This window comes from Dendrobates tinctorius, unplaced genomic scaffold (genome assembly GCF_039654945.1).
Source record: "Dendrobates tinctorius isolate UK_male_01 unplaced genomic scaffold, ASM3965494v1 ptg000058l, whole genome shotgun sequence".
Classification (NCBI taxonomy): Eukaryota; Metazoa; Chordata; class Amphibia; order Anura; family Dendrobatidae; genus Dendrobates; species Dendrobates tinctorius.
The window spans coordinates 22,292,950-22,320,254 of record NW_027361726.1 but is presented as its reverse complement, the minus strand read 5'-3'; the positions used below and the strand labels follow the sequence as shown (position 1 = coordinate 22,320,254).

General features: G+C 46.3%; 2 protein-coding genes across 3 annotated transcripts in view; both read right to left on the bottom strand.

Annotated features, from left to right (window-relative positions):
* Nucleotides 1-8,305, bottom strand: part of TC2N (tandem C2 domains, nuclear) — a 75,919-nt gene extending 67,614 nt beyond the window's left edge. Inside the window, exon 1 of the mRNA XM_073578156.1 lies at nt 8,125-8,305. The gene's annotated coding sequence lies outside the window, so the exon portion shown is untranslated. The remainder of the gene's footprint in view (nt 1-8,124) is intronic.
* Nucleotides 8,306-12,461: 4,156 nt separating this feature from the next.
* The window catches only part of FBLN5 (fibulin 5), a 40,644-nt gene continuing 25,800 nt past the window's right edge, over nt 12,462-27,305 (bottom strand). For both annotated transcript variants that reach the window (XM_073578157.1, XM_073578158.1), the window contains exons 6-11: nt 25,361-25,477; nt 24,929-25,048; nt 23,779-23,901; nt 22,530-22,656; nt 22,127-22,322; nt 12,462-13,049 (exon numbers count right to left, since the gene is read on the bottom strand). In XM_073578157.1, coding sequence (XP_073434258.1) covers nt 12,888-13,049; nt 22,127-22,322; nt 22,530-22,656; nt 23,779-23,901; nt 24,929-25,048; nt 25,361-25,477 — 845 coding nt within the window. In that variant the 3' untranslated portion in view covers nt 12,462-12,887. The remainder of the gene's footprint in view (nt 13,050-22,126; nt 22,323-22,529; nt 22,657-23,778; nt 23,902-24,928; nt 25,049-25,360; nt 25,478-27,305) is intronic.

Here is a 27,305-nt window from a genome sequence, read left to right as displayed (position 1 = left end):
GTGAGCTCCCCTGGCTGACTGAAGCTTCTGGAAGCTTACCTCAGTATTTATTCAGACAGACCAGGTAGCCCCACCCTCTGTCACCTGACAGTCGCCTCTGCCCAATCAGAGTCACCTTGACCTCTGGCAGTTATGTAACACTCAATTGACAGTTACATAATCACTGCCATCCGCGCTCTCCAGTGACCTCTGATGGGCAGACTGCCACATGACACCTGCTGTCAAACTGTCTGTCTCCTATCACAGACAGAACCGTACCCAGCTCAACCTCCCCACATTCCTCCTTCCTTTGCCCATTGTCGTCCTCGACAATTGCGTCCCGAGGATGAAAGTGGTGTCATTATCTGGTACTGACATGGTCGTCACCTGGGTAACACAGACCCTCAGTCACACAAACTTCACCCTCCAGGGCTCCAGCAATGAAATGACAGGCGGAGGTAATCCTCCGCCGAGAAAGAGGTCCTGTAACCCTAACCCTAATTCTCACGCAGCGTTGCTGTAAAGTGAGAGCCTGAACTCAGGTAACCTCAGTGATGGACTGCAGGAGGCATTGTCTCCTGTCAGTTCATCACTGGGAGGCCCTATAGAGCAGTGACATCACCTGATGTCACTGTTCTATAGGGGAGATCGTCGTGGGACACTCGTTATTAATTGGACTGCGTCAGACAGGGAGTATACAACAAAAATATGAAAACCATGTTGTGTTTTATTTCATTAAAAGACTTTTTGTGTGTGTGGTTTTTTTTAACCCTTTCAAAAGATTATAACTAAGTCCCCGGTGTTTGGGCTCGGCATCGGCCGACAAGACGAGGAACCTTGTGTTGCTGCAACTGATTGGCCCCGAAGATTTGGGACTGGCTGCAGCCGATGCAATCTATATGCCTGAGAGGAGACTCACCTCAGGTTAAAGGTACCATAGTCATAGATACCTGGGTATCCCTAGTTGAAGCACTTAAGGACCTTTGTATTATATTTATATGTATTGTTATTGTAGGTTTGTATAGGTTATACTCAGTGTGCCATTCCAGGGGGTCCCTTGATATCACTACATTAGATTTACACCTGTTCTCGGAGAACCTGAATTGACCATTCTGATAAGTAAATTTATTTCAAATCCCAGTGTAATACACTCTTCAGGAAACCTTGGATTGGCATAGTGGTTTCAGCTCCGGCTGAGTGTAGTGTATAAGGGTATTCAATCTGTTTCTTCCACATACTAAGTTCTACTTTATCTGCTGTTTGAGTAAAGACTCTTTTGAGATTTCTGCCTCAGTCTCGGTTTGTGACCCACTGGATCTTATTCGGACCTCTGGTCATTATACTGGGACTGGAGACTCTTCACATGGCTGCTGGACCAGGGCTCTACAAACCTTTTTGCTCAACTTTATTGCCCAACCATTATCCTGATGAAAGGGGCGCTGCCATGAAAGGTGGACTGTACAAAGATTCAGTAGGCAGCACATGCCACATTCAGATGATGACAGGACAACACATTTCAGGACATTCCCCCTTCACTCTGTCTCCACCAGCTTGTGTCTTCCCACCCTGGTGCCATCTCTTCTCCAGATAAGTGATGTGCACAAACTGGCTGATGATAAATGTGATTCTTGAGGCCAGTCCACCTTCTTCCATCTTTCTGTGCTCCAGCTTTGATGACAGCATGCTACCTGTGGCAGACTGGGGTCAGCATGGGTACTTTGTCTGATCTTTGGCTTTTCACAGCCCAATACTCTGCATATAGTGAACACCACACAAAACTCACCATAACTTGGTGAAACCCCATGAGACCCGCCATATACTGGGAACACCCCACAAGACCCACTGTATGCCTGGGACACCCTACCAGACCCATCCTATGCTGCTAATGTAGGGGAATGAAGCAAGATGTTCCCTTTAAGATCACCCCTTTAAGAAGTTCTATGTATATATGTTATTTGATGTGAACAACACTAGCGGTACTGCTACACGAATATGTGTATTACCGCCCGCCTTATTGGTACTGCCACGACATGTATGTGTTAACATGTTGTCGAGACTGTAATATATTGTAATATACTATGTTCTATAATGTTGTGCATATCATGTATAGATTAGGATAAGCTGGTGCATCCTTTGGGGTCATTAGAGGGGGCTATATTAGTATATAGTTCCTAGATATGGGTAAGTGTAGTTCTGTAGTGGGCCCCTAGATGGGGGTATACTAGTGTGCCTTATTAGGTATAGCTGATAGGAAGTTCATATAGGGTTAACTGTAGGAGGAGCTGCTATGAGTTAAGTTTAGGAGATAGGAATAGGTTAGAATAGCAGCTACTAAACATTCTGTTGGAAGAGAAGTACACGGACACAGTCAGACGGGTGCTGAATGAGACCTAAGCACCCCGGGAGTTACAGTGTTTTACAGCAGCAAGGAAAGGAGAGAACTACGTGGTCCAAGAGTCGTGCAGGGCGCAGAATATTCACAATGTGGCAGATCTTAAATAGGGCTGAAGCTTGTAAGTCCGGGGCGAAACGGATGAACGGGACCCCCTTTGTCTTGAGGTCCTACAGGAGTGATGCTGTGGTACAGCCTAGGGCGCTATTACCCCGTAATGTGCGTGAGGACAAAGAAAACAGGAAAGGGAAAGTGCAGGAGGAATGCTGTGTGAACTGTAATGTTACTGATGTGCTCGGGACCGTTGAAGAGAAAAGTAAAATCGTTCATTTGGCATCTGAACCGGTATCTGTGTCCATTCTTTCAACCCTATGCACTGAAACCAAGTGTACAGGAGCTGTGCAACACCGCTGTGGAATCCCTGATGGTGAACTAGGACCACAAACAGGTACGCCAGTAGAAGCTGACAGTTTTCCTGTGGGAAGAGGCCAGGACACCAAGGCCTTGGTGTCCTCGGCCACGACTACCGTCCTGGCCCCTTCTTATATTAACACTGCACAAGACACACCATAAATTGGGGACATCCCACTGGGACCCGTTGTATGTTTAGGAGACCCCACAAGAAATACCGCATTACAGAAATACTCCAAAATTCCTGTCGCTTTCTTGGGGGCACCTCACATGAACCGCTGCTTTTTTGGAGATGCCATCACTATTTATCACTTACTAGAGCTGCTCTGATACTCGCATCTGCCTATTTGTTTCTTTTCAAGAACTGACTGTTCATTTGCACCCTAATATATTGAGAAGCATCCTTATTACCAGATAAACTGTGCTAATGTTTTCCGGTAAAATAAGACCTACCCTGAAAATAAACATGATTTTTCAAGATTTTTAAGGATCTCAAAATATATGCCCTAGTCCAACAATAAGCACTAATTACAGCTCATAAAAAGTCAGCTTGTACAGGTTCCAGGCAGCTATATACAGTACAAGTTAAAAAGTCAAATCAATTGGCAGCAGAATGCAGCAGGACAGATAGACATTTTACCAAGGAAAGCAGGCACCCCCAAAAGCATTATTCTCAAAAGACCCCATGAGACTCAAAACAATAAGGCTGAGTGCAGGCGGAGTTTTGAGCCCTGCGGATTTTTCCGTGCAGAATGGAAGAAAACCGCAGGTCAAATGACCTGCATTTTTCCTGCGGATTTCTTCCATTTTTCACGCGGTTTTCATGCGGTTTTTGTGCGGTTTTCCATTGCGGTTTTCCCCCTGCGGATTTGGAGACAGGGGAGATAGAAAACCGCACAAAAGAAGTAACATGCTGCGGATTTTGTACCGCAGGAAAACCGCGCGGAAAAATCCGCAGCGTCTGCACAGCGTTTTTTTTTTTCCATTCATTTTAAAGGTACTGTACATCACAATGCGGATATGCAACGTTTCTGCGCGGTAAAATCCGCTGCGGAAACGCTGCAAATCTGCATCGTGTGCACATGGCCTTAGGGTTGGTTAGAGCCGGGATCTCCCACACAGATCGGGTAGTCCTGCTAGCATCACTTCACTGCAGAGCCCATTGTATTAGAGCGTTGTGGCTGCTTCCTGTTACAGGGGAAGCCAACCGCTACATTTGGCTGCAGTGGAACACGAAGGAGTGCAGCTGGAACACCAAGGGACCTGACAGCACGTAACGCACCTGTGACAAAAGAGTCGCCAGCAAGACTACCCCATCTGTGTGTGGGAGCCTATCACTTGCCAACCTTATGGTTTTGGGTCTTGTGGGGTCTTTTGAGTGTGATTCTTTTGGGGGTGTCTGCTTTTCTTGGTGAAGGGTCTAGCCACCATTGACTATAGTACAGTACGGTATGTAAACAGATGAACAGAAAATATGGCAAAATAATACATACCCTGAAAGTACACGCTAATGCATCCTTTGGAACAAAAATCAATGTAAGACCCTGTCTTATTTTGTGAAAACCGGGTAGTTACTGCTTACGTCAGTGGTATTAATGTTCTGGATGATGGGTGTTGCTACAGGTGCATCTCACAAAATTAGAATATCATCAAAAAGTTAATTTATTTCAGTTCTTCAATTCAAAAAGTGACACTCATATATTAGATAGTCATTACAGACAGAGTGATCTATTTCACATGTTTATTTCGGTTAATGTTGATGATTATGGCTTACAGCCAATGAAAGACCAAATGTCATTATCTCAGTAAAGTAGAATACTTTATAACACCAGCTTGAAAAATTATTTTAAAATCAGAAATGTTGGCCTACTGAAATGTATGTTCAGTAAATACACTTAATACTTGGTCAGGGCTCCTTCTGCATCAATGCGGCGTGGCATGGAGACGATCAGCCAGTGGCACTGCTGAGGTGTTATGGAAGCCCAGGCTGCTTTGATAGCAGCCTTCAGCTCGTCTGCATTGTTGGGTCTGGTGTCTCTCATCTTCCTCTTGACAATACTCCATAGATTCTCTATGGGGTTAAGATCAGGCAACTTTGCTGCCACTCAAGCACAGTGATACTGTTGTTTGTAAACCAGGTATTGGTACTTTTGGCAGTGTGGACAGGAGCCAAGTCCTGCTGGAGAATGAAATTTCCATCTCCAAAAAGCTTGTCGGCAGAGGGAAGCATGAAGTGCTCTAAAATTTCCTGGTAGATGGCTGCACTGGCTTTGGTCTTGATAAAACACAGTGGACCTACACCAGCAGGTGACATGGCTCCCCAAACCATCACTGATTGTGGAAACTTCACACTAGACCTCAAGCAGCTTGGATTGTGTGAATGTCCACTCTTCCTCCAGACTCTGGGACCTTGATTTTCAAGGTCTAGTGTGAAGTATCCACAATCAGTGATGGTTTGGGGAGCCATGTCATTTGCTGGTGTAGGCCCAGTTTTTTTTTTATCAAGACCAAAGTCAGCGCAGCCATCTACCAGGAAATGTATATATTAACTATTTGTCTGCCTCATTTAACCACCGAGATCGCTGCTGTCAAATTCATTACTGAGTTCAATGGGAACTGTGTGCATGTATATAGTGCGCTCCTCTTAGTTATCATTGTAGCCAGTAGTTGCATTTCTTTTCTTTACATGGTTGTCAGTTGTCAGATGTGATAAGTGAGTAGATAGAGCTCAGAGAAAAAAAATAAGGATGCTTGGATCTCATCAAATGTGGATGAGTCTAGATTGGGGATATCAGGGGTTAGTCAGGTAATAGAAGTTGTGAGGCAGCTACCCATGTCACAGGTAAGGGTCGCTGTTTGTTCTCCCCAGGATGCGCATGGAGGCGTATTGAAGCAATGAGGGGGCATTACAGTTGCAGGTATAGCTGTTATTGCAGTGGTGAAGCAGTGACTGATGTAGGGTCACTGTGTTCTCCCCAGGATATATATGGATGCCATAGGAGCGCATGGCAGTTACGGGCGTAGCTGTGACTGCAATGCAGACTAAAAATAATAAAAACAAGTGTTAGCCTTGGACATGCTAGTGTCCAAGGCAGAGGTAGCGAAAACCTGCTCTGGGGGTGCTGTGAGACAGACTGCAGGATGATAGTCGTGCAGTCCGTTTCACTTCAGGCCCAGGTTTTCCATGTGGCTAAAGGCCAGGTTCTTTTGTTAAAAGCCCTGCAGGAAAGGGTATGGGTGTGTCAGGTGTAATTTCAGTATCAGGGCCAGAGTGAGTTGGTGTTGCAGAGCACAGCCTGTGTGAGGCAATACAGGACAGAGCAGAGCCAATAGGCCTGGCACCCACAGCGTACACTGTGGTGCTGCCGTCCACAGTGACTGGTCTCGGATGTTGATGTCTTGTACCCAGAGGTAGACAGTTTCTGTGCCTGAAGGAGGACTGGCATTTGTAACAGCTGCAAACAGGTGGATATGGTGCCCGGCTGCGATCCGGAGGATATAAAGTACTGTGTATGGTTGTGTGCGTGAGTAAAGAGACAATAACACAGAGGTGCGGTCACCCGCGGCAACTGGTCAGAGGTGGATTAGCATGTGTAGTGACTACAAACTAAAGGAGGCTGTAAGAGACATTGACACGGCGCTGCAGTTGCCCATGGAAACTGGACAAAGGGAAGTCCGGAGTGTTTAGTGACTGTGATTTAAAGGATGCCGTGTACTGTATAATGCTATTAACTGGTGTAAACTGAACACTAATGATATGCACTTGTGTGAAGTGAATATTTAATGCCGTAAAGTAACGCATTAAGGGACTTTGTGTTGGAACTTTGTGGGTCACTGCCTCTTCACTGCATAAGTGTGCTACTGCTGCACTACAAAGTATAATTGTCCCTATTTCTCCATATCGGTCACATCTTGACTGCCTGCACCTATTAGTCTGTACAGTCCTCCAGATGCATTTCTTCCAAAAGGTTACCTGGATTCATTATGGCATTAGACACAAATTAGCTGGGACATAAATCCTCATTCTTCCTCTGTGGTGTAAGGCAGAATACTACCCTTGCAAACTAGGGACAGGTTCCCCTCCAACATGACAGCACAGCAGTGGGCGCTGGTGCCAGGATGATAGTGAGAAATAATGCAATCAATCTCAGGGCTCACATCTCACTAAGTATAATAATACAGAGTGCATTCACATATATCACAGCCTGAGGCCAGGTTCACATTTGTCAATCTGCAGACAAGTGTGGTAAAAACATAATCAAACTTGTGCCATGACAAACAGTGAAATGCATACAATTCAGACATACGGAAATGTGCTGCTGTACACACAACATAAACCGGACAAGATGTAGTCAAAAGAACATTTTTTTTTTACACTACATCTTAACCATTTAAATTGAGGGATGCGCTGCCAATTACTTCTGAATGCAGGTTTGTTTCGCCATTCAGAGGCATACGTCCAGCAGAATGCACTGTATAAATGAGAAGTTTGGGTACAGTCTTTGCTGACTCCCTGCGCCGCTGTGCTCCTCCGTATACTCTCCTGTAACTTCACCTGCTCTGCTTGTGTTCCCCCAGCTGCCATTATATGGATATACACACACATGACTACATGGAAATGTACATACATAAAAGAATGTTTTTACACACTCCCATACATCTGTTGTTCATACACAGGATACATGGAGGCATCCACAGGCATGTAAAGACCTGCATATACACACACATATAATACCATACTTGTACATACATATAGGGTAATGGTGGTTGATTTATTAAGGATTTTTCACCAGGTTTTGTCCCACGCTGTTTTACGCAAAAATGTACAACTTTTATTTGCTATTTTATGCCTTTCATGTCACTTGTAAAAAAAAAATGGGTGTAATCAGGGGGTGATTAGCTTTGTATAGAAGGTTTAGGTCATATTTGTTATTAGCGACTTTTAAAAAAGTTGCAAAAAAAGTCACAAACTCAAACTAGGGGGTGTTATTAAAAAAAAAAAAAAAAAAAGTGTAAAAATAGTTACAGACAGAAGTGCTAGGTGTAAAGAGGCAATAAATTTATCAGACAATGTGTAAATTTAGCTTAAATAACAGCAGTGCATCCAGAGCTGGACTCACTTAAAAAATAATTCCGCTCAGGGTAAATTCTCACCATATGTTCTCACATGTAGACGCACATAACAGCAAATATGTGGAGACCTAAACACATGTGTCTCATGGACAGAGAATCAGAGAAGCAATGACAAGACAGGCACACATATAAAACACATTATAGAAACATATTAGTGCTGCAGGACGACCACACCACATTGGCCGGAGAGCCTGGCACGTGGCTAGTACCTGTAGTAGAGGAGAATCCCACAGATTTATCCTGACATCTGGTATAACCTGGGGTTGAGGTGATGGCAGCTCTCAATGACCTGGGGGAGTCGTAGATGTAGAATAATCCTCACACAGCAGAAGCAGGCGGAGAGGGCTGACGGCTGGCATATTCTGGAGGCACTGCCAGTCCCCAAATGGTAGCAGAAGAAAAGGGAGCTGCTCTCACCTGGGGGAGTGGCTGTCAAGGACAGAGGAGGAGGGGATGGTAGTGCCAGGCAAGATTGTAGTGGTACTATTTGTTCCCAACTTGGTTTAGACTCAGAGCTGCATACCAGCTGGCAGTCCCTGTGCCAACATGCGTTGTAGTAATGTCCGTATTGGTGTCTGTGATTTATTAGATGACGTGGAGTTGTGTTCAAGAACCATGGGGTCAAAAATTACATGTCAACGATCGCCAACCTGAAGCTCGGGAGCCACATGTGGCTTGCGGTCCCATGAATTGTGGCTTGCGGCTGTCTGCCAGCTTGGTGCGTTAGGTCCAGGTCTAGCAAACATCTCAATATGGTGAATTTTGTGAGTAGCCTGTACAGAACAGCAGCTCTGGATGCACATATACTGGTGTTAGGGGTTTAGAGATAATTTAAGTATGGCAAGATTGAGACTGGATGATGCTACATGTCAGAGGAGGTGCTTGGAGATGGATGTGACAGTGTTTTAGGAATGGGGGTATTGTGGGAACCCCTCGATCTTGATATACTACTTTGGCATGATTTATGTGGAAAAGCTTTGGATCTCATGTATACCCGTAATGGGGTCTTTGGTTGCCCCTACTGTGAGGGGGAGAGCGCTGGATGTGGTTCTCAAGGTCAGAAATGTTGGGGGCCACTGCTATACATAGTCCTGAAATCTACTTGCACTACTGGGCGCTGATGTAGCATGTGGCGTGTAGGGTCCCTGTTGCATTTGCAATAATTCTACCACCCGTTGCTATGGCACAAGTCATACTGATTACATAATCACCAATGTACTGCCTGTATACAATGCAGGTGCTAGTGAGATGCAAGCGCAGGGACACCACAGCACCAACCCCGGAGACTTGACACGTTCCAGGACAGGAGTTGATTCCGTCCACCGATTTACAGGTCTATAATGTTTACTGGGGTTTTTTCTTCCAGTTTATAGGCCCCAGGATTATTGTGCAAGACTTATTGTGTTATTGTAGATAAATATGTTCAAGGAAAGTCAACGCCATAATACGAGGCAGTATGGACGCACATTACTCCATGTGGTTAGGGTCATTGTCTGGCTCCATAGGAGTTCTGTTCTTAATGTCACATTCACGCACAGACCCATCTCTAGTTACAAGACTGTTCTGAAATAATTCAGCTTCTCGTCAGTGGCAGATACGAACAATGAAAGGATACAAAAAGGAAATTATTTGTTCCATTCATGTGAAATGGCGATTGTGGGGACCCATTGCGAGCAAAAGCATGTACTGTAAAAAAGTGGAAACTAATCTGACCCTTTGTTGTGTCGTTGCCTATTGTGCAGACGCTGAGATTATAACTAGTTATGTAGCTGTTACGCCATTTTGGTATTATTAACGCAGGTCTTTTTTTCTCTTTTCAGCCACCTCATTTCTTACAAATAAGGACTGGCACCCACATTTAATTATAGTAATTACTTTAGTTGTTAGCTACATCCTTGCATACTCAAGGACCAGCGAGGACATTGTGCAACAGTACTTAGGAAGCGTAGCTGTAAATCCAGCTGAGGATCAGATACAACTTTTTGTAGAAGTGTGAGAAAGATAAAACACTTACTAGAAAGCAGCAGCTTGGAAGATATTATACAGTGGGACTGAGCAGCACAGCTGTGAATCCAAGTCTGAAAAAACTTTGTCGAAGCACCACAAACAGTGTAGCGGTGACACTAGAGTGAGATAAAACACTTACTAAAAAGCAACAGCAGCTTGCAGGATATTATATAGCAGTATTGAGGAGTTTTGTTGTGAATCCAGTTTTGGGGTGAGAACACTTTACAGAAACAGCAGCCTCTTTGTCTTAAGGCCCCGTCTCACATAGCGAGATCGCTAATGCGTCACCAATTTTGCGACGCGCCAGCGATCTCGCTACATGTGACACATAGCGGCAACCAGATCCCCCGCTGGCTATCGCTGATCGTGCTCGAATGTCCTGGGCCATTTTTTCATCGTCGGCGTCCCGCTGGCATCGCTGCGACCTTGTTGGCGACACAGAAGTCAGGTACACAGGCTGGAATCGTTCAGAATAGCTGCTGTGTGACAACGCACCAGCGATCCTTAGCAGGTCGCATCGTTGTCGGGATCGCTGGTGCGTCGTTGAAGAGATCTGCCTGTTTGACATCTTACTAGCGATCATGTAGCGAGGCACCAGCGATCCCTACCAGGTCGTATCATTGTCGGGATCGCTGGTGCGTCGCTATGTGAAGCGGGACCCTTAATGCTGCTTTCTCTTTTTTTCCCGCACCCCCCACTACTGACTTTTATAGGCAGCGTTAATCTGGTCCCTATTGCCTTGAGTAAGACCAATTTTTTAGCATGAGCAGATGATGAACTCAGGAGGTATCAGGAGGAAAATAAGGGACTAATAAGTGGAGGAAAAAAATAGAGATTTCTCTGATAAAGCTCTTTTTGTATTCGCTTGGACTATCTACTTATGCAATTTATGGAAACGACAGCGACCCTTTGATTGCCGAAGCTCGTATTATGGGATGTGGCACTGGGGGGTTTAATCACATTTGACCAAAGTATGTGAATAGACCTGAAGTCTAAGCTCTGTATCTGACCACTATCCCCCCTACCATCAGTATCTGTGGTGACGCATGAGCCGTACAAGTATTGGGTCAACTGGATAATCCTGGGGCAACTCCAGTGACCTCAGATTCAGTCTGGGGATCTTATTGTGAAATTCCCATAGTTCGTGATTCTTTCATGTGGTCACATCTTGTCCATTGTGCTGATGTGTTCTCTCTGTCATTCCTCTGGATACATAGTAACGGGCTGGTGATCCCGGATACAATGGAGCTGCATGTGAATGGAGGCTGAGCCCCCAGTAGCTGGCCGCCGGATTGCTGATTACTAATATTAACTTTATCTTCACTGAAAACAGATTTTCTTTGGCTTCAAAAGGCTTCATTTTTTTTCTAATAATTGTCGTTTAAGGGGTCAGAGATGTTTTCCAGGAAAAAGAGTGAGATCAGTGGGGGTAGATGTGATAACAGGACCATCTTAATATTATACGCCAGACAATCCCTTTAAATGCTATTATAAAGAAGTCTATTGGAAAAAATCAACCACATTATCAGAGAATGCTCTATTTTAATAAAAAAAAAAGCAATTGTCCCTAAAATTGCACAAAGAAAAACAGGCAAATTGCCTCTTCAGAGAAAAAGAGGACTTGAACTCTATAGCACCACCTGTTGGTAGTAGCGATCCTACAAGTCACAATCAACCCTTTAATGAGTCTTGTAATATGACTTAGGATAAAAGCCAAATCAGAATCTCAATTTGCAGACACGGTGTTCCGAGCTATTGGCTCCCATCAGTGCAAAGTATGAGAACTGATTTGGCTAGGTGAGAGGCTCTGGACTGAGGTCTAAGGTTTCTCCTTGTGGAGAGTGACATGCCAGCTCTGACTTGTCAAGGTAAGGAGGCTTATTTGCCGTGCAATGCTCCTCTTGGAAAGTAATAAGTAAGCCTCCTTACCTTGACAAGCCAGAGCTGGCATGTCACTCTCCACAAGGAGAAACCTTACCCCTTAGACCTCAGTCCAGAGCCTCTCACCTAGCCAAATCAGTTCTCATACTTTGCACTGACGAGAGCCAATAGTTCGAAACACCATGTCTGCAAATTGAGATTCTGATTTGGCTTTTATCCTAAGTCATATTACAAGACTCGTTAAAGGGTTGATTGTGACCTGTAGGATCGCTACTACCAACAAGTGGCGCTACAGAGTTCAAGTCCTCTTTTTCTCTGAAGAGGCAATTTGCAAGAAAAACACACTAAATTGTCATGTGCTGTCAGATCATTACCGTGGATTTTATGGTTTGCAATGCACAAATCTATAGTTAAATCCATGACAGCCATGTCGACCCCCCCCCCCGCCCCCCCCCCATCACCTGTGTATATAAAATGTGCAGTTTGGCTTTTTGGTGTCCTTGCCTCATGCAGCGGTATCTTTTGGGTTTGGTCACTTGCCAGGCATGCCAGGACGATAATAGAGCCTGCATACACCTCCCGCAACCTTTTACAGCCCAGCACTGGACTACAGACGGCTCCAGAACCCGGGCATCATGAATTACTCCATACACATCTGTATTTCCAAAACATTTATTTTAATTGAAATTCTCAACACAAAAAAGGGCAAAACACATTAAAACTCCATTTTTTATCCCAGTAAACAAAAACATTAAAATGTATATTGCTTAAATAAATCTCCTATCCTAATGCCGCAGGGCCTCCTAAATCATCACAGGAGACCTAATGGGGGTGATACAACCTCTCTGCCGGAAGAGGTGGTGCTGTGGTAATGCAGCAAATAACCATAGTGAATCAGGGAGATCGATCGCTCCACCTCTGCGATGATTCGATGACAAACTTGAGATTGTAAAAACAAAAGAAAACTGGACTATTTGGAAGCTTCCCTCCGGCATGAGCCAATCTATCGGTGTATGATCATTTTCAGATATAGGCCTGCGCATCAGGAAAGGGGGGAGATAATGTTACACAATGAAGTGCGGGCTCAGAAGGAGTGCGGAGAAACAAATATCCTCAACCGGATGATAGAGCTGCCTCTGAAGTTAACCACAGTGTTCACAGATACCATCTCCAGGTCCAACGTCAGGTCTCGGGGCCCTTTAATTGGTCGCGTCATCACCAGAGTGGCGCTAATGGGTCCAGTTTGCTGATGAAATGAGAAATAAAAAGTAATTTTGAGTCGTGATAGTACCCAACAAATAGAGAATGGTGGTCTCCAACCTGCCATTCCCTAGTGACATGCTGGGTGTTGTAGTCTGAAGATAAGTTGGAGAGCACAGATGAATACTGCAAGAACCCGACGGCCACTGATTTTTCCAGTTTGTTATAAACTAATATGGGGCCTCATATACATTGTAAAGTTCTCAAAGTGAAAAAGTCCAATAATAATAAATGATGTGGACAAACGTCACCTTTGCTGCCTATAAACATAAACCCAGCGCACGTCACAATTGCATATACACACAGCGCAGCGGACGGAAAACTCATCAAGAACACAAACAGCGTAAAATACACAGCACACCGGGCCGGGTCACACATGGCATGACAGCTCTACTGTAGGGAATGTACAATGATGGGGGTTGTAGTAAAGTAAATTTGATTTGAATTAGGGTATTCTTCACCAGTGGCCAGGTTACGTTATAGTTCTCTAAGTATAATACAAGTATAGGATTTTCATTTTGGGGATGTATGGAGTATAACACCTGTCGCCCCGAACATAACCATAATACAATTTTATTTTACTCCACAATTGTCGTCAAAAGTTTTGAGACTGACACGTTTTGGTTTTCACATTTTGCCTCTTCAGTGTTTTCGCACTTTTAGTCAGATGTTTCTATGTATATAAGTGTATCTTAAGTTTTTACATATCTTGACAAAGACATGAAGTTTCTGTGACCCCTCAATATTCCCAGCAGCGCTGCCGCTTATTCCCCAGGCTTCTGCCCTTCGCCCGGCAGCTGGATATCGGCTTCTGATTAGATCGTGACTGATGGCTGCCCGTTCTTGTGTCATCAGAGCACGGACTAATCACAATTTCTGGGTTTTTGCTTGTGGTTTTTTGAGGATGGTTCTGAGATCTGGGGAGTTTCTGGCCATAGACCCAAAATCTCAATGTTTTGTTCACCAAGACACTTAGTTCTCACTTTTGCCTTAAGACCTGGTCTCCATTATGAGGGAAAAAATATCATCTTAAAACATTTCCTGGATGATGGGAGAAGTTGTTCTTGGAAGAGGTTTAGATCCCAAACTTTATTCATGACCTTAATTTTGGAAAAATTGTGAATAGTCTCCTCTATGATGAGAAGCCCCCAAACATGAACGGTCTAAGGAGGCTTTACTGTTGGCAGATACAGGACTCATGGCAGCATCACCTTCTCTTCTCCGGACAATCATTTTCTCTGATGAAGATCCTCAGACTGTCTGGAAGAATGATTGTCTAGAGGAGAAAAGGTGAGCGCTTCCATGAGTAGTCTGTGTCTGCCAGCAGTAAGGACTCCTCCTCCAATCTCGCTGAGAACCTGTGGTCAATCAAAACCCCTGAACCTGAGATAACTTCGAGCTCTGATGAGACAAGAGAGGGCAGTCATCAGTCAGTATCTGCCCAAAAGCCAATATCCAGCTGCTGGGAGAAAGGAAGAAGTCTGGAGAATAAGGGGCAGCGCTGGGAATAATGAGGCATGAAAGAAAATTCATGTATTTGTCAATAAAAGTGAAAAACATGGATTTTTGTGATAATTCACCGTAAAATCCTTTTCTCCGAGATGCTCATTGGGGGACACAGATACTGTGGGTGTATGCTTCTGCCGCTAGGAGGCTGACACTAAGTGGAAAAAAAGAGGTTAGCTCCTCCTCCGCCGTATACACCCTCACCCCTATTGCGGGCGGAAATCAGTTTGGTGCCAAAGCAGTAGGACGACAACAAAATCAGCCTTAATACAAGTACAACATGTCTAGAAAAGGACCACCATTATATCACATAAATAAATGCGTATTTAAATTAAACAAGAGCCAACTTGGCTAATGGGGTGGGTGCTGTGTCCCCCAGTGAGCGTCTCGGAGAAAAGGATTTTACGGTGAGTTATCAAAAAATCCATGTTTCTCCTTCGCCTCATTGGGGGACACAGATACTGTGGGACGTCCAAAAGCAGTCCCTGGGTGGGAGATTGACTCACCGATCCAAGCTGCATGCATCTCTTGTTTAAAGGTGCGCCACCGCTGCTTGGAGAATCCTTCTACCCAGGCTCGCATCCGCCGAGGCCTGAGTATGGATATTATAATGTTTGGCAAATGTGTGCAGGCTGGACCAGGTTGCTGCCTTTCAAACCTGTTCCGCCAAAGCGCCCAAGAGGCGCCCACTGCCCAAGTAGAGTGAGCTCTGATCACTGCTGGAATCGGCGTGCCTCTAATGCGGTAGGACTCCTGAATAGTCAAACGAATCCATCTGGCTATGGTCGATCTTGAGGCAGCGAGTCCCTTCCTGCACCCTTCGGGGAGCACGAACAGCGTGTCCATCTGACAAAAGGGAGCCGTCCGCGACACGTACCTCCAAAGGGCTCTTACCAGGTCTAACGTGTGAAGAGCGTCTTCCACACGGTGCACCGGTGCTGGACAAAATGAAGGCAAGACAACGTCCTCATTAATATGAAATGAGGACACGACTTTCGGTAGAAAAGGAGGGGCTGGTCTGAGCACCACCTTATCCTTATGGAAAGTGAGGAACGGAGCTCGGCAGGATAGTGCCGCCAACTCTGAAACCCGCCTGATAGAAGTGATGTCCACTAGGAACGCCACTTTCCAGGAAAGGTACCTCAAAGAAATATCCTGAAGCGGTTCAAATGAAGCTTCCTGCAGAACAATTAGGACCAGGTTAAGGTCCCAGGCATCCATAGGCGCCTTATAGGGAGGTACCAAGTGGGAGACTCCCTGGATGAAAGTCTTTACCTGCAAACTCGTAGCAATTCTGCACTGGAACAGGACAGATAAAGCCGATATTTGTCTCCTGACGGATCTTGGGGCCAGGCCCGAGTCTAGGCCCGACTGGAGAAAGGCCAAGATGTTGGGGATTGAGAATCTCAGCGGAGAAACACCGCGGCCTCGACACCAAGCGAAGAACACCTTCCAGGTGTGGTGGTAAATTCGTGCTGAGGCCGGCTTCCGGGCGCTAACCATTGTAGCGACCACCTTGCTCCCAAACCCTGCCTGGGTTAGAATCCAAGATTCAACGGCCATGCTGTCAAACACAGGGCCCCTGAGTTCGGGTGGCAAATCGGCCCTTGAGAAAGTAGATCTGGGCGCTCTGGCAGGCGCCAAGGAATGTCGGCGAGCAGCTGCATTAGATCTGCGTACCATGCTCGACGGGGCCAGTCTGGGGCCAGCAGAACCGCCGGAACCCCTTCTATCTTGATCTTTTTGATGACTCTTGGAAGTAGTGGCAGCGGGGGAAATAGATATGGGAGGCAAAATGTTCCATGGCAGAACCAACGCGTCCACAGCGATTGCCTGCGGGTCCCTGGCCCGAGCGACATGTGGGCACCTTGGCATTCACTCTGGAAGCCATCAGGTCCACATCCGGAGTTCCCCACAGTTGACAAATCTGCTGGAAGACTACGGGATGTAGAGACCACTCTCCGGATGCAAGACCCTGCCGGCTGAGAAAGTTTGCCGCCCAATTTTCCACGCCCGGGACGTGGACTGCCGAGATCGCCGAGTGGTTTACTTCGGCCCACTGAAGAACATGCCCCACCTCGCGCATGGTTGTTCTGCTGCGGGTGCCCCCTTGATGATTTATGTAAGCCACCGCCGTGGCATTGTCCGATTGAATTCGGACAGGGCGGCCTGCTAGAAAGTGATGAAACTGTTGCAGAGCCAGCCAAATTGCCTGTATCTCCAATAAGTTGATCGGGAGGTGGGCCTCCTGCGGGGACCACCGCCCCTGGGTCGTGTGGTGGCGAAACACTGCTCCCCAGCCGAGGAGACTGGCGTCGGTTATCATCACCAACCAATGTTCTGGGGGTAAGGGTTTCCCCTGGGTCAGAGAGTAACTGGTTATCCACCATTCGAGTGACTGACTGACTTGAGAGGACAGCCGGCACCGCCGATCGAGCGTGAAAGGATTCTTGTCCCAGGCTGACGAGAGGGCGTGCTGCAGGGGGAGAAGATAGAACTGGGCGAACGGTATCGCTTTCATTGCCGCCACCATTTTTCCTAGAATCCTCATCCCAAATCGGATGAAATGAGGGACTGGTTAGCGAAGTGTCCGGACTCACTGCCAAAGAGCCAGCGCCTTTTCCTGAGGGAGAATTACCAACCCTCCAAAAGTGTCAAAGATCATTCCTAAGAAGGAAATCCTCTGAGCTGGCACAAGAGATGACTTCTTTGCGCTGACCAACCACCCTAGGCGGGCAAGAGTATCCAGCGTGATGTTGACATTTTCCTCGCATGCCCGTATTGAAGGGCCCTTGACCAAGAGGTCGTCCAAGTAAGGCAAGATGACTATGCCTCGAGAATGCAGTATGGCCATGACAACTGCCATAACCGTTGTGAACACTCTGGGAGCCGTGGCTAGCCCGAAGGGTAGCGCTATGAACTGAAAATGTCGACCGTTGATGGCGAAGCGTAGAAACCTCTGATGAGGAGGAAAAATGGGAATATGCAGATATGCGTCCTGCATGTCGATCGAGGCCAAGTATTTTCCCTGCTCCATGGCCGATATGACTGAACGGAGAGACTCCATCCGGAAATGTCTGATCCTGATGAATTTGTTCAGAAGCTTCAGGTCCAAAACAGGTCTGTCAGACCCGTCCTTTTTGTGAACCGCAAACAGATTGGAATAGAAGCCCTGAGCTCTTTCGTGTTCTGGCACGGATACAATGACTCTGTTGTGCTGGAGCGATTCGATGGCCCCTAATAGAGCCCTTGCCTGGGTATCCACCCTGGGAAGACGAGAAAGAAAAAACAAACAGTCTTGGAGGGCATCTGACAAATTCTATCTTGTAACCCTGAGGCCACCAATTCCTTTACCCACGCGTCGCGTGCGACACTGAACCAGACGTGGCGAAACCAGAGTAGACGGCCGCCCACCTTGCTGGTGTCGTCTGGCAAACGCCTCGAGTCATTTAGCTGACGATCTTTGGGATCTGGATCCCCTCGATCTGGGCTGCTGAGTTCACATTCTCCTCAATGGGTTGGGTTCTATATGAGACCTGCCGCTCCCTATCCTGGTTAGGGCGGCCTGAAGCGGCGGAATTGGCCGATTTGGTCCACCTGGGGTTGCGAAAGGTCCGAAAACGTGCCTGAAAAGGGTGGCGAAAAGGCGGTTTGACCTTTTGTTGAGGGCGAAAACCGCTCTTTCCTCCTGTGGAGTCGGAGAGAAGTTGATCCAACTTCGCCCCAAATAGGCGGCCGCACTGATACGGCAGGGAAGTCCAGGACTACTTGGAAGTAGAATCGGCTCGCCATGTCATCAACCATAGAGCTCTTCTGATAAAAATTGCATTAGCGGCAGCAGGTGCCGAGCAATTCGCCGCATCCAAAGATGCATTGATTACATAGTCTCCGGCCATTGCCATCTGACTCGCGACCTCCGATATTTCTGCAGGTAGTTCTTGCTCCTGCGCTACCTTGTTTAATGATTCTGACCATGAGATCATAGCCTTGGCTTCCCAAGTTGCCGCGAACGAGGGAGCGAATGCTGACCCTGACGCCTCATATACTGACTGAGCTAAGCTCTCTATGAGGCGATCCGTGGGATCCTTAATAGAGGAAACACTAAGTACAGATAACAGGGTTTTAGCGGCTAGGCGTGAAACCGGTGGGTCCACCATCGGGGATTCCATCCATTTTTTACGGAGGTCCGGAGCAAACGGATACCTTGTTTCGAGTGCCTTTTGACCCGAGAAAAGCCTGTCTGGACGTTCTCTGTGCCGCTGCACTATGTCCTCAAACTCCTGGTGAGAGGAAAAAATTCTGTGCTGCCGCTTCACTCGCTTAAATGCCACTTTATGCCCCGAAGCCGCTGCGGGATCATCCTCAATCCCCAGGGTCTGATTGACGGCTTCTATGAGGCTGTCCACTGTTTCACGTGAGCTCTTTCATGTTCCGGCACTGGAACAATGACTCCATTTTTCTGGAGCGATTTGATGGCTCCTAACCGAGCCCTTGCCTGGGTATCCACCCTGGGCAGACGAGAAAGAAAAAAAAAAAAACGTCTTGGAGGGTATCTGACAAATTCTATTTTGTAACCTGAAGCCACCAACTCCTTTACCCATGCGTCGTGTGCAACATTGACCCAGACGTGGTGAAAACCAGAGTAGGCGGCCGCCCACCTTGCTGGGGTCGTCTGGTAAGCGCCTCGAGTCATTTGGCTGACGGTCTTTGGGATCTGAATCCCCTCGATCTGGGCTGTTGGGTACGCATTGGCTCTCTATGAGACCTGCCGTTCCCTATCCTGATTGGGGCGGCCCGAGGCGGCGGAATTGGTCGCTGTGGTCCACCTGGGGTTGCGAAAGGCCCGAAAACGTGCCTGAAAAGGTTGACGAAAAAGCGGTTCGACCTTTTGTTGAGGGAGAAACCCGCTCTTTCCTCCTGTGGAGTTGGAGATAAGTTGATCCAACTTCTCCCCAAATAGGTGGCCGCACTGATACGGCAGGGAAGTCCAGGACTCCTTGGAAGTAGAATCGGCTTGCCATGTCCTTAACCATAGAGCTCTTCTGATAGAAATTGCATTAGCGGCAGCAGGTGCCGAGCAATTGGCTGCATCCAAACATGCATTGATTACATAGTCTCCGGCCATCGCCATCTGACTCGCGACCTCTGATATTTCTGCAGGTAGTTCTTGCTCCTGCGTGACCTTGTTTAATGACTCTGACTATGAGATCATGGCCTTGGCTACCCAAGTTGCTGCGAACGAGGGAGAGAGCGCTGATCCTGACGCCTCATATACTGAGCAAGCTAAGCTCTCTATGAGGCGATCTGTGGGATCCTTAATAGCGGAAACACTAGGAACGGATAACAGGGTTTTAATGGCTAGACGCAACACCGGTGGATCCACCATCGGAGATTCCGTCCATTTTTTACGGATATCCGGGGCAAATGGATACCTTACTTCGAGTGCCTTTTGGCCATGAGAAACGCCTGTCTGGTCGTTCCCTGTTTCGCTGTCCTCAAACTCAGTGTGAGAGGAAAAAATTCTGTGCGGCCGCTTCATTCGCTTAAACGCCACCTTATGGCCTGAAGCCGTGGTGGAATCATTCTCAATCCCCAAAGACTGATTGACGGCTTCTATGAGACTGTCCACTGTCTCACGTGACCCTGGAGCATCCACGTCAAGGGGCTCGTCTAAGTCGAAATCTGAGGTCTGCTCGCTATCAACCACTGGTGACGGGGAGCGAGAAGCAGAACTTACGGATGCCAAAGCACCGGATGGACTGGGCGACATCACGTGGATTCTCTTCCCCCAGGTCTGCCTGGAGTGAGAGCTGCCCCTGCAGGCCGAAGGCTCTAGTGAGGTGGAGGTACCCTCTCAGGTCGGCGAGCCACTGTCCCTGCCCCTATCTGGGGCCTGAATGGACTCGATTGCCCTCATAAGGACAAGGACAGTGATAGGGCCCACTCCGGGGGGGCTTGGCACATTGGTCGCGGTCGCAGGGGAGGGCTCCTGGGCGCATTCGGATTCGCAGGCTTCGCATAACCACTTGCTCTGCGCCCACGGAAATACAGCCCGACAGGAGATGCATGCAGCGTAAAAAAAACTTGTGCGTCTTTGCCTTTTCGGACATGCTGTATCTGTCCGCTGCTGGGGATGGGTGGGAGGAGGTAGCACCTCGTTTCCCTGTAGCGTGGCCTCTCGGGCAGCACTTACCCCAGTCCTGTGCCCCCCACGTTCCTGGACGCCTCCACCACCGAAATTGCGCACCACCAGCTGCGGGGTGGACTGCCGGCATATAAACCGCTCCAGGGGCGGTATTTCCGGGTCTGCGGCCTAGCCGCACTCCAAAGCCGGGGGCTAAATTTATTCACCGCCGCCCAGCCTGGGGGGCGGGCCGCCGGAAGTGACGTGCAGTCTGGAGGCGGAACTTCCGGTTGCGGCCTAGCTCTGGCTAAAGCCGCGGCCTCGATTTTCTCCCCTGCCCGCGACGGGGTGGGGGGGAAAGGAGGGGGGGCGCGACTTCATGGCGCCGCAAAAAAATGGCGCTACTTACTGGCGGGGGCTTCATCGCACCGCACTTCTGCAGCCACGCTCAGCCAGGAATGGCCGGTGGCATCTGACAGTTATGGGCTTCTGCCCTGGATCTTCGTCGCAGGAGCCCTCCCAGGCCCTCTCCTCACTGGCGATCCTCTTCAGCTTCCCAGCTCAGGTATGTGAGGGGGGCCTCGAACAATAGGACGGTGCAGGCACCCTAGCTCCATCTAACACCTTCAGGGGGTGAGGAGAGGGACCGTCCGCCGCCTTGCAGCACCGCAGTCTAAGCATTGGTGGAGCAGCGGAGGCCGCACGGACTAGTCTTGTGCCTCTGTACAGCCCATGGTTTCAATACCTAGAGGTGGTCAGGGCCAAGTCCGACATTGTGTCCCACGTCGCGGGAGAGGATACATGGAGGGACACTCGCACGTGCTCACCCGTTGTTGGATTGGGGAAAATTGGACCCTTTCAATAGGATCTGATGCCCCTGTCTAATCTTAATGGAAAAAAAGAAAAAAGTCTGGAGCAAAAAAACAGACGTGTGCCTCCATGGACACTAAGCTAAAAACTGATCTCCGCCTGCAATAGGGGCGAGGGTGTATACGGCGGAGGAGGAGCTAACCTCTTTTTTTCACTTGGTGTCAGCCTCCTAGTGGCAGAAGCATACACCCACAGTATCTGTGTCCCCCAATGAGGCGAAGGAGAAAACTTAAGAAATGCTGATAATTGTACTTCATTAACCATAGAAATATTCGGCTAAAGGAGCTAAAAACACTGAAGTAGCAAAATGAGAAATTTTGTTTTTTAGGGTTTCAAAACTTCTAGAATGCTATGTGTAAAATTGAATTATGGTTCCGTCTAGTGATCAAATCATGTTTGTGGTTGTAGTGCTCCAGCCGTATTGTAGAATAGAACTGCATTATGATCAAGGTAAGTGGTAGGGTCAGGTTGGGAGTTGTAGTTCTCTTTGTTCAGTGTAATAGTGTAATACAGTCGGGTTATTTGCTGGTACCTGTTCCTTTCAGGTTTCATGTTCTTCTTACCCTCATGTAGAATTCTCTGCCCTCATTACCAGACTTTATCTGGAAGATGTAGTAGACTCCAGGATAGCGGCTAGTCGCTTGCATCTGGAAGATGTCAGCAGGGACCCTGCTGTTGGACACAATGTCCATGTGCCTGTGGACGATGGTGAAGGGCTGGTCCCGGCAAGTTGGGTTCTCCACAGGACACATACACCGACTATAGGAAATACAAGATGCACAGTGATCACCCAGGTCCTGATATAGGGTCTAAACTGCTGCAATCACTGGAATCGCATCCGGACCATAGATGGGCACTTTGAAATAAAAGGTCAAGTGTATCTAATAGGCTTGTTATCAATATAGTAAGATGAAGAATTTTCAGCTTGGATCCCTTTCCCTGCCCCCGTGTACCCTATATACGTACTTGTCATTGAGCTGGATATACGGCTCGTCACAGCGCACAGGATCCAAGCACTGAACACTTCCTGGGATATTGAAGCAGGTCTGCTGCGCGGTGCAGCTGTTATTCCTCGTGTCACACTCGTCTATGTCTAGAAGATGGGAATAGTATATAAATCACAGAGTAAAGGTGCAAAGTGATGGTGCAGCAGTCTGCAAGCACAAGACCCCTCCTCAAATGCGAGGTTGAGCTAGACCCCCTCTTCTCAGAATACATCAGAACGGGACACATCATGAAAGCCTAGCTGCAGAAAAGCAGTGGATTGCAAAAAGGGGAAATTCACTGAGTAAATTGATATGCCATGGATGACAAATATATAATGCCGGTTGAGATCCATTCTCCTCCACAATGCTGGTAATGTATTCTTCTGCTCTTCTGCTAAATCTGCTGCATATTTAACTGGTATCTTTGTTCCCCAAAGGGCTAGAAGCCTTACATTTTTGGCATCTGATCATGGGATATAGGAAATATTAAGTTTTGAAACTTAATTTTATATGTAATTGAGCAGCAAAAAAATTAAGTGACTTCATAAATAAATCACGTACTTACCCGTTCAGGATATACAGCTCCTATGCTGAACTGTGTGTCTCCATGGTTAGAGACTACAGACTGGACCAGAACTGTGCTGCTAACTACAGACTGGTCACCAATCTTCCCTTTATCTCCAAACTCCTGGAGCGCTTGGTCCGTCTAATCCTCCATCACTCAGATCACTCTCTTCCTGACCTTCTACAATCTGGATTCCGCTCTATACACTCTTCTGAAACTGCCCTCACTAAAGTCTCTAACGAGCCATTAACAGCAAAAGAATATGTTGGTGCTATATGAATAAAAATGGTCCCTGTGTTACGTATACCGACATTACATGCACATTTAATACACTTCTGAACGAGCTCTTACACGGCTCACAGAATACTCAGGAACTCTTTATAAACTGTAACCGTGAAAACACATAACCTTACTCTTAGACTTCAATGGGCTGTTTAACTACACTAAAACCCCTTAAAAGCCTATGAGATCCCAGCTTGCGACACAGGAAAAAGGGACAGAGTAGTGACCATACATCCTGAATAATCCCCTATAGTTTAACAAGCAGCGCATTATTTTTGTAAGTGACGTCAACGACAAAGTAGATTTATTTTGCACTCTCTTTCACCACTCTCTCTCCTTAGAAGAGGTTTTATACCACGTGCCCCCGCACCCAGGAACTCACCTTGACACGTCCTGCTGTCATCCAGCAAGGTGTAACCAGACGGACAGCTGCAGTAGTACGAGCCGGGCTGGTTCACACACTCGTGCTGACACAGAAATTCTGACACGCTGCACTCGTCCATATCTGAAATAGAAGAGAACAAACTTCATTCATCTAGGGAGACTCAAAATGATTTATTAGTCCGAAGTACTGAAAAAAGGGGGTCACCCAGTGACTGGCCAGAAAAAGACATTACATTAGAGGGGCTTTCCAGTTAACATAAGAAACAATTCCTGTAGTCTGGCAGTAAACCAAAAAGTGATCCCCCAAATACTTTTATAGATATAAAATAATAAAGCATTACTCACATCCCCAGGTCCGGCACTGGCTCTCCGTCACTGCTCTGGTCTGTTTGTTATGTCTCTGCAGCCAAAAATCACAGACCAGAGCAGTGGCAGAGCTGTGGAGGGCGAGTACCTGCTCTGTTTTTAATTTGACTGCCATAAAAGCATTTGGGGACCACTTATGTTAAAGTTTAAAAAGCCTTCAAGCATAAGGCCACAGAGCAACAAGTCTCACATGACAGCAATTCTCTGTAAAGTCACTCTACTACTCAAGAGCTGTAACTTCGCAGTAAAAAATGGCCAAATCATAGAGAAGTTGTGTGGAAGTCGCTGTCCCATGAAATATTAACACCTCTGTTGCAGTAGATTGCAGGTTGCGATGTTACATCATAGATGTAATGTCGCCTTGTATCCCTGGATTTATGGGGTAAAAACATCAGTTCGGGCAGGACGACAGCAAGTTTTGTATAAGGTCTGTAATTTTCAGCAGAACTCAATAGTAGATAAAGCGTTTAAAGGGTAAAAAGTTATAGAAGCATCACAAGAAATAAACATCTCCTATGATTGCATGTGATTTGCAACAGTTGCAGCTGACCCATGGTTATGACTAGCAGCTTCCTATATAGAAAAAAAAAAAAAAAGTTTTCTGCTGGAAGTGATGAAAAATAAAAATGTTGCATCTTTTTCTCAATGAAACATGATTGCAAGTTTAGCACTGCGTTGCAAAAAGTTGCATTCCTGTGGATTGTGTAGTTAGTTTTGGCCTGATCCCTGCATGTGACATGACCTCCACCCTTGTAGAGGATTGAGATGAGTGCAGTATTTACCGCTGCAGTTTACACCGTCATCTTCCAACTCATAACCCGGCTCACAGCGACACAGGTAGGATCCATAGGTGTTCACACAGCTCTGAACACACGGATTCTCTGTGGTGCATTCATCCACATCTGGAATCAGATATAATCAGTATAAATATACAGGGTGGGTGACACAGAAAGGGACAGAAGAAGGGGGAGTCTGTAAGAAAGTTCATTCAGCCTCCACCACAATAGCAGAGATGCTATCTGGCCGATCAGATCCCATATTGGGCTTAACATCATTACAAAAGACCACAGCTAAAACCGCACTGTCCCTGACACACAACATGTAGTGTAAATGATGTGTGTTCACCAGTCCTGACTTGGACCCCAATCCTCCAGAGTAATCTCTGAAATAATATGGATCAGGGCCGACGATGGGCTGACAGCTATAACACATACCTTGGCAAGACCTGCTGTCAGAGTTCAGCAAAAATCCAGGGTTACAGGTGCAAGAATAGGATCCTGGAACATTGGCACAAAGCTGCTGGCAGTACCCATAACGGCATTCATCTATGTCTAGAAAAGAAGACAAGAAATATCAGCACTCAGTATTTTCCAATGGGTTGTAAGCTTTTGGGCTCAGCTCTCTGTATTAGTATTATACAACAATACAAACGCATAGGCCATGCACATACGGTGAACAAGTCGGTAAGACAGTGTTCACACCACCAAGAGACTGGAACACAGAGAAACACAATACAACAAACGTGAAAAATTACTCTGCTGTAAAAAAATTTTTTCAACAATGAACAGCAAGTGCTAGTAAAAAGATGATAGCAAAACAGGGTATTTAGTTGATACGTTTTTTGCAAAAAATGTACGCTAAGCCGCTCTACCAAACACCAAGGTATACTCATCAGAGCAGTCCTATCCAATGTATTTAAAACCTGACCATATGAACAGTACCTATATGAGCAGGGTTAGGAGAGGTAATGCCTGATGTGGATACACTGTGTGAGACGACTTTATATGTGCATAGCTCACATGAGAGGGGTGGAAACCTCCCAAAAACTTGCAGAAGCAAGAAACCAATAGAATACAAACGCATGGGCCATGCACATACGGTGAACAAGTCGGTAAGACAGTGTTCACACCACCAAGAGACTGGAACACCGTGAAACACAATACAACAAACGTGAAAAAATACTATGCTCTGTGTACTCGGCTTAGTATACATTTTTTGCAAAAAAACGTATCAACTAAATACCCTGTTTTGCTATCATCTTTTTACTAGCACTTGCTGTTCATTGTTGAAGTTTTTTTTCCAGCAGAGTATTTTTACACGTTTGTTGTATTGTGTTTCTCTGTGTTTCAGTCTCTTGGTGGTGTAATTTGGATAAATGCACAAGAGACAATCGCTCATGCTGTAATCAACCAATGAAGAGATCACAAACTAAAATGGCGATGAAGTGTAGTCATTGTGCAGTGATCCAGTCTACATCTTTCTAGCATAAGAATAAAACTTGGCACTCGCCTTAATAGAATAATCTGAAGGAAAATTTTATTGCAGTCAATCCATACAAAGACAAGAGACGTTTCGGTCTCACATGAACCTTCATCACTGCTCCGATGGGAAAATTGAAGGTAAGTATATGATAAAGCTGATGCTTTTAGCCTGTAAAGGTGACAGGTAAGTAAAAAATTCTGAAGAGGCCCCAGCGGTGGACGCCGCGTCGGTGTAAGCAGTACTCCACGAGATGCACATTGTCTAACTAGGACCCCATCCTGGGGCCTCTTCTGAATTTATTTTTTTTAAAGAAGGCACGCTAGCCGAAACGTGCGTAGGGGTTGTGGCACCGCAGGTCTGAGGTAATGTTCTAATATTATTATACTCTCTCTCTACTCCTCCATCTCACCTATACTCTTTGGTGTTATTCACCTGTGGTCCTATCCACTTGTATGGTGTTTACATCTGATCACTTTATATATATTGATGTGTGAAGTGGCTATATGGTATTTATTGTGAAATTGATGCCTCTGACCAGTGGTTCTACCATTTGGTAGTTTTCACCATCCTATTATCCTTCACTGCTCTTATGTTTTATTGAGTAATAAAACAATTCTTTTAATTATTCTGTTCCTTCATGTGCAATTCTTTCTTTCTATGGGCTATAAATGTTACAATCACCAGAATAATTTGAACACACAAAACTGACAAATAAAAAAAAACTCCAGGTTGGACTGGAGTACATTTGGGCAAAAATGTTATGACTTTTGAAAAAGTTGCAAACAATTGTTTATCTGCAAACATCCAGATTACAAAAAAAAAATGCAGTCAATTGTAAACAGAGGTAAAAATTACAGATGAAGTGAAAAAAAAAAAAACCCAAAACATAATAACAGA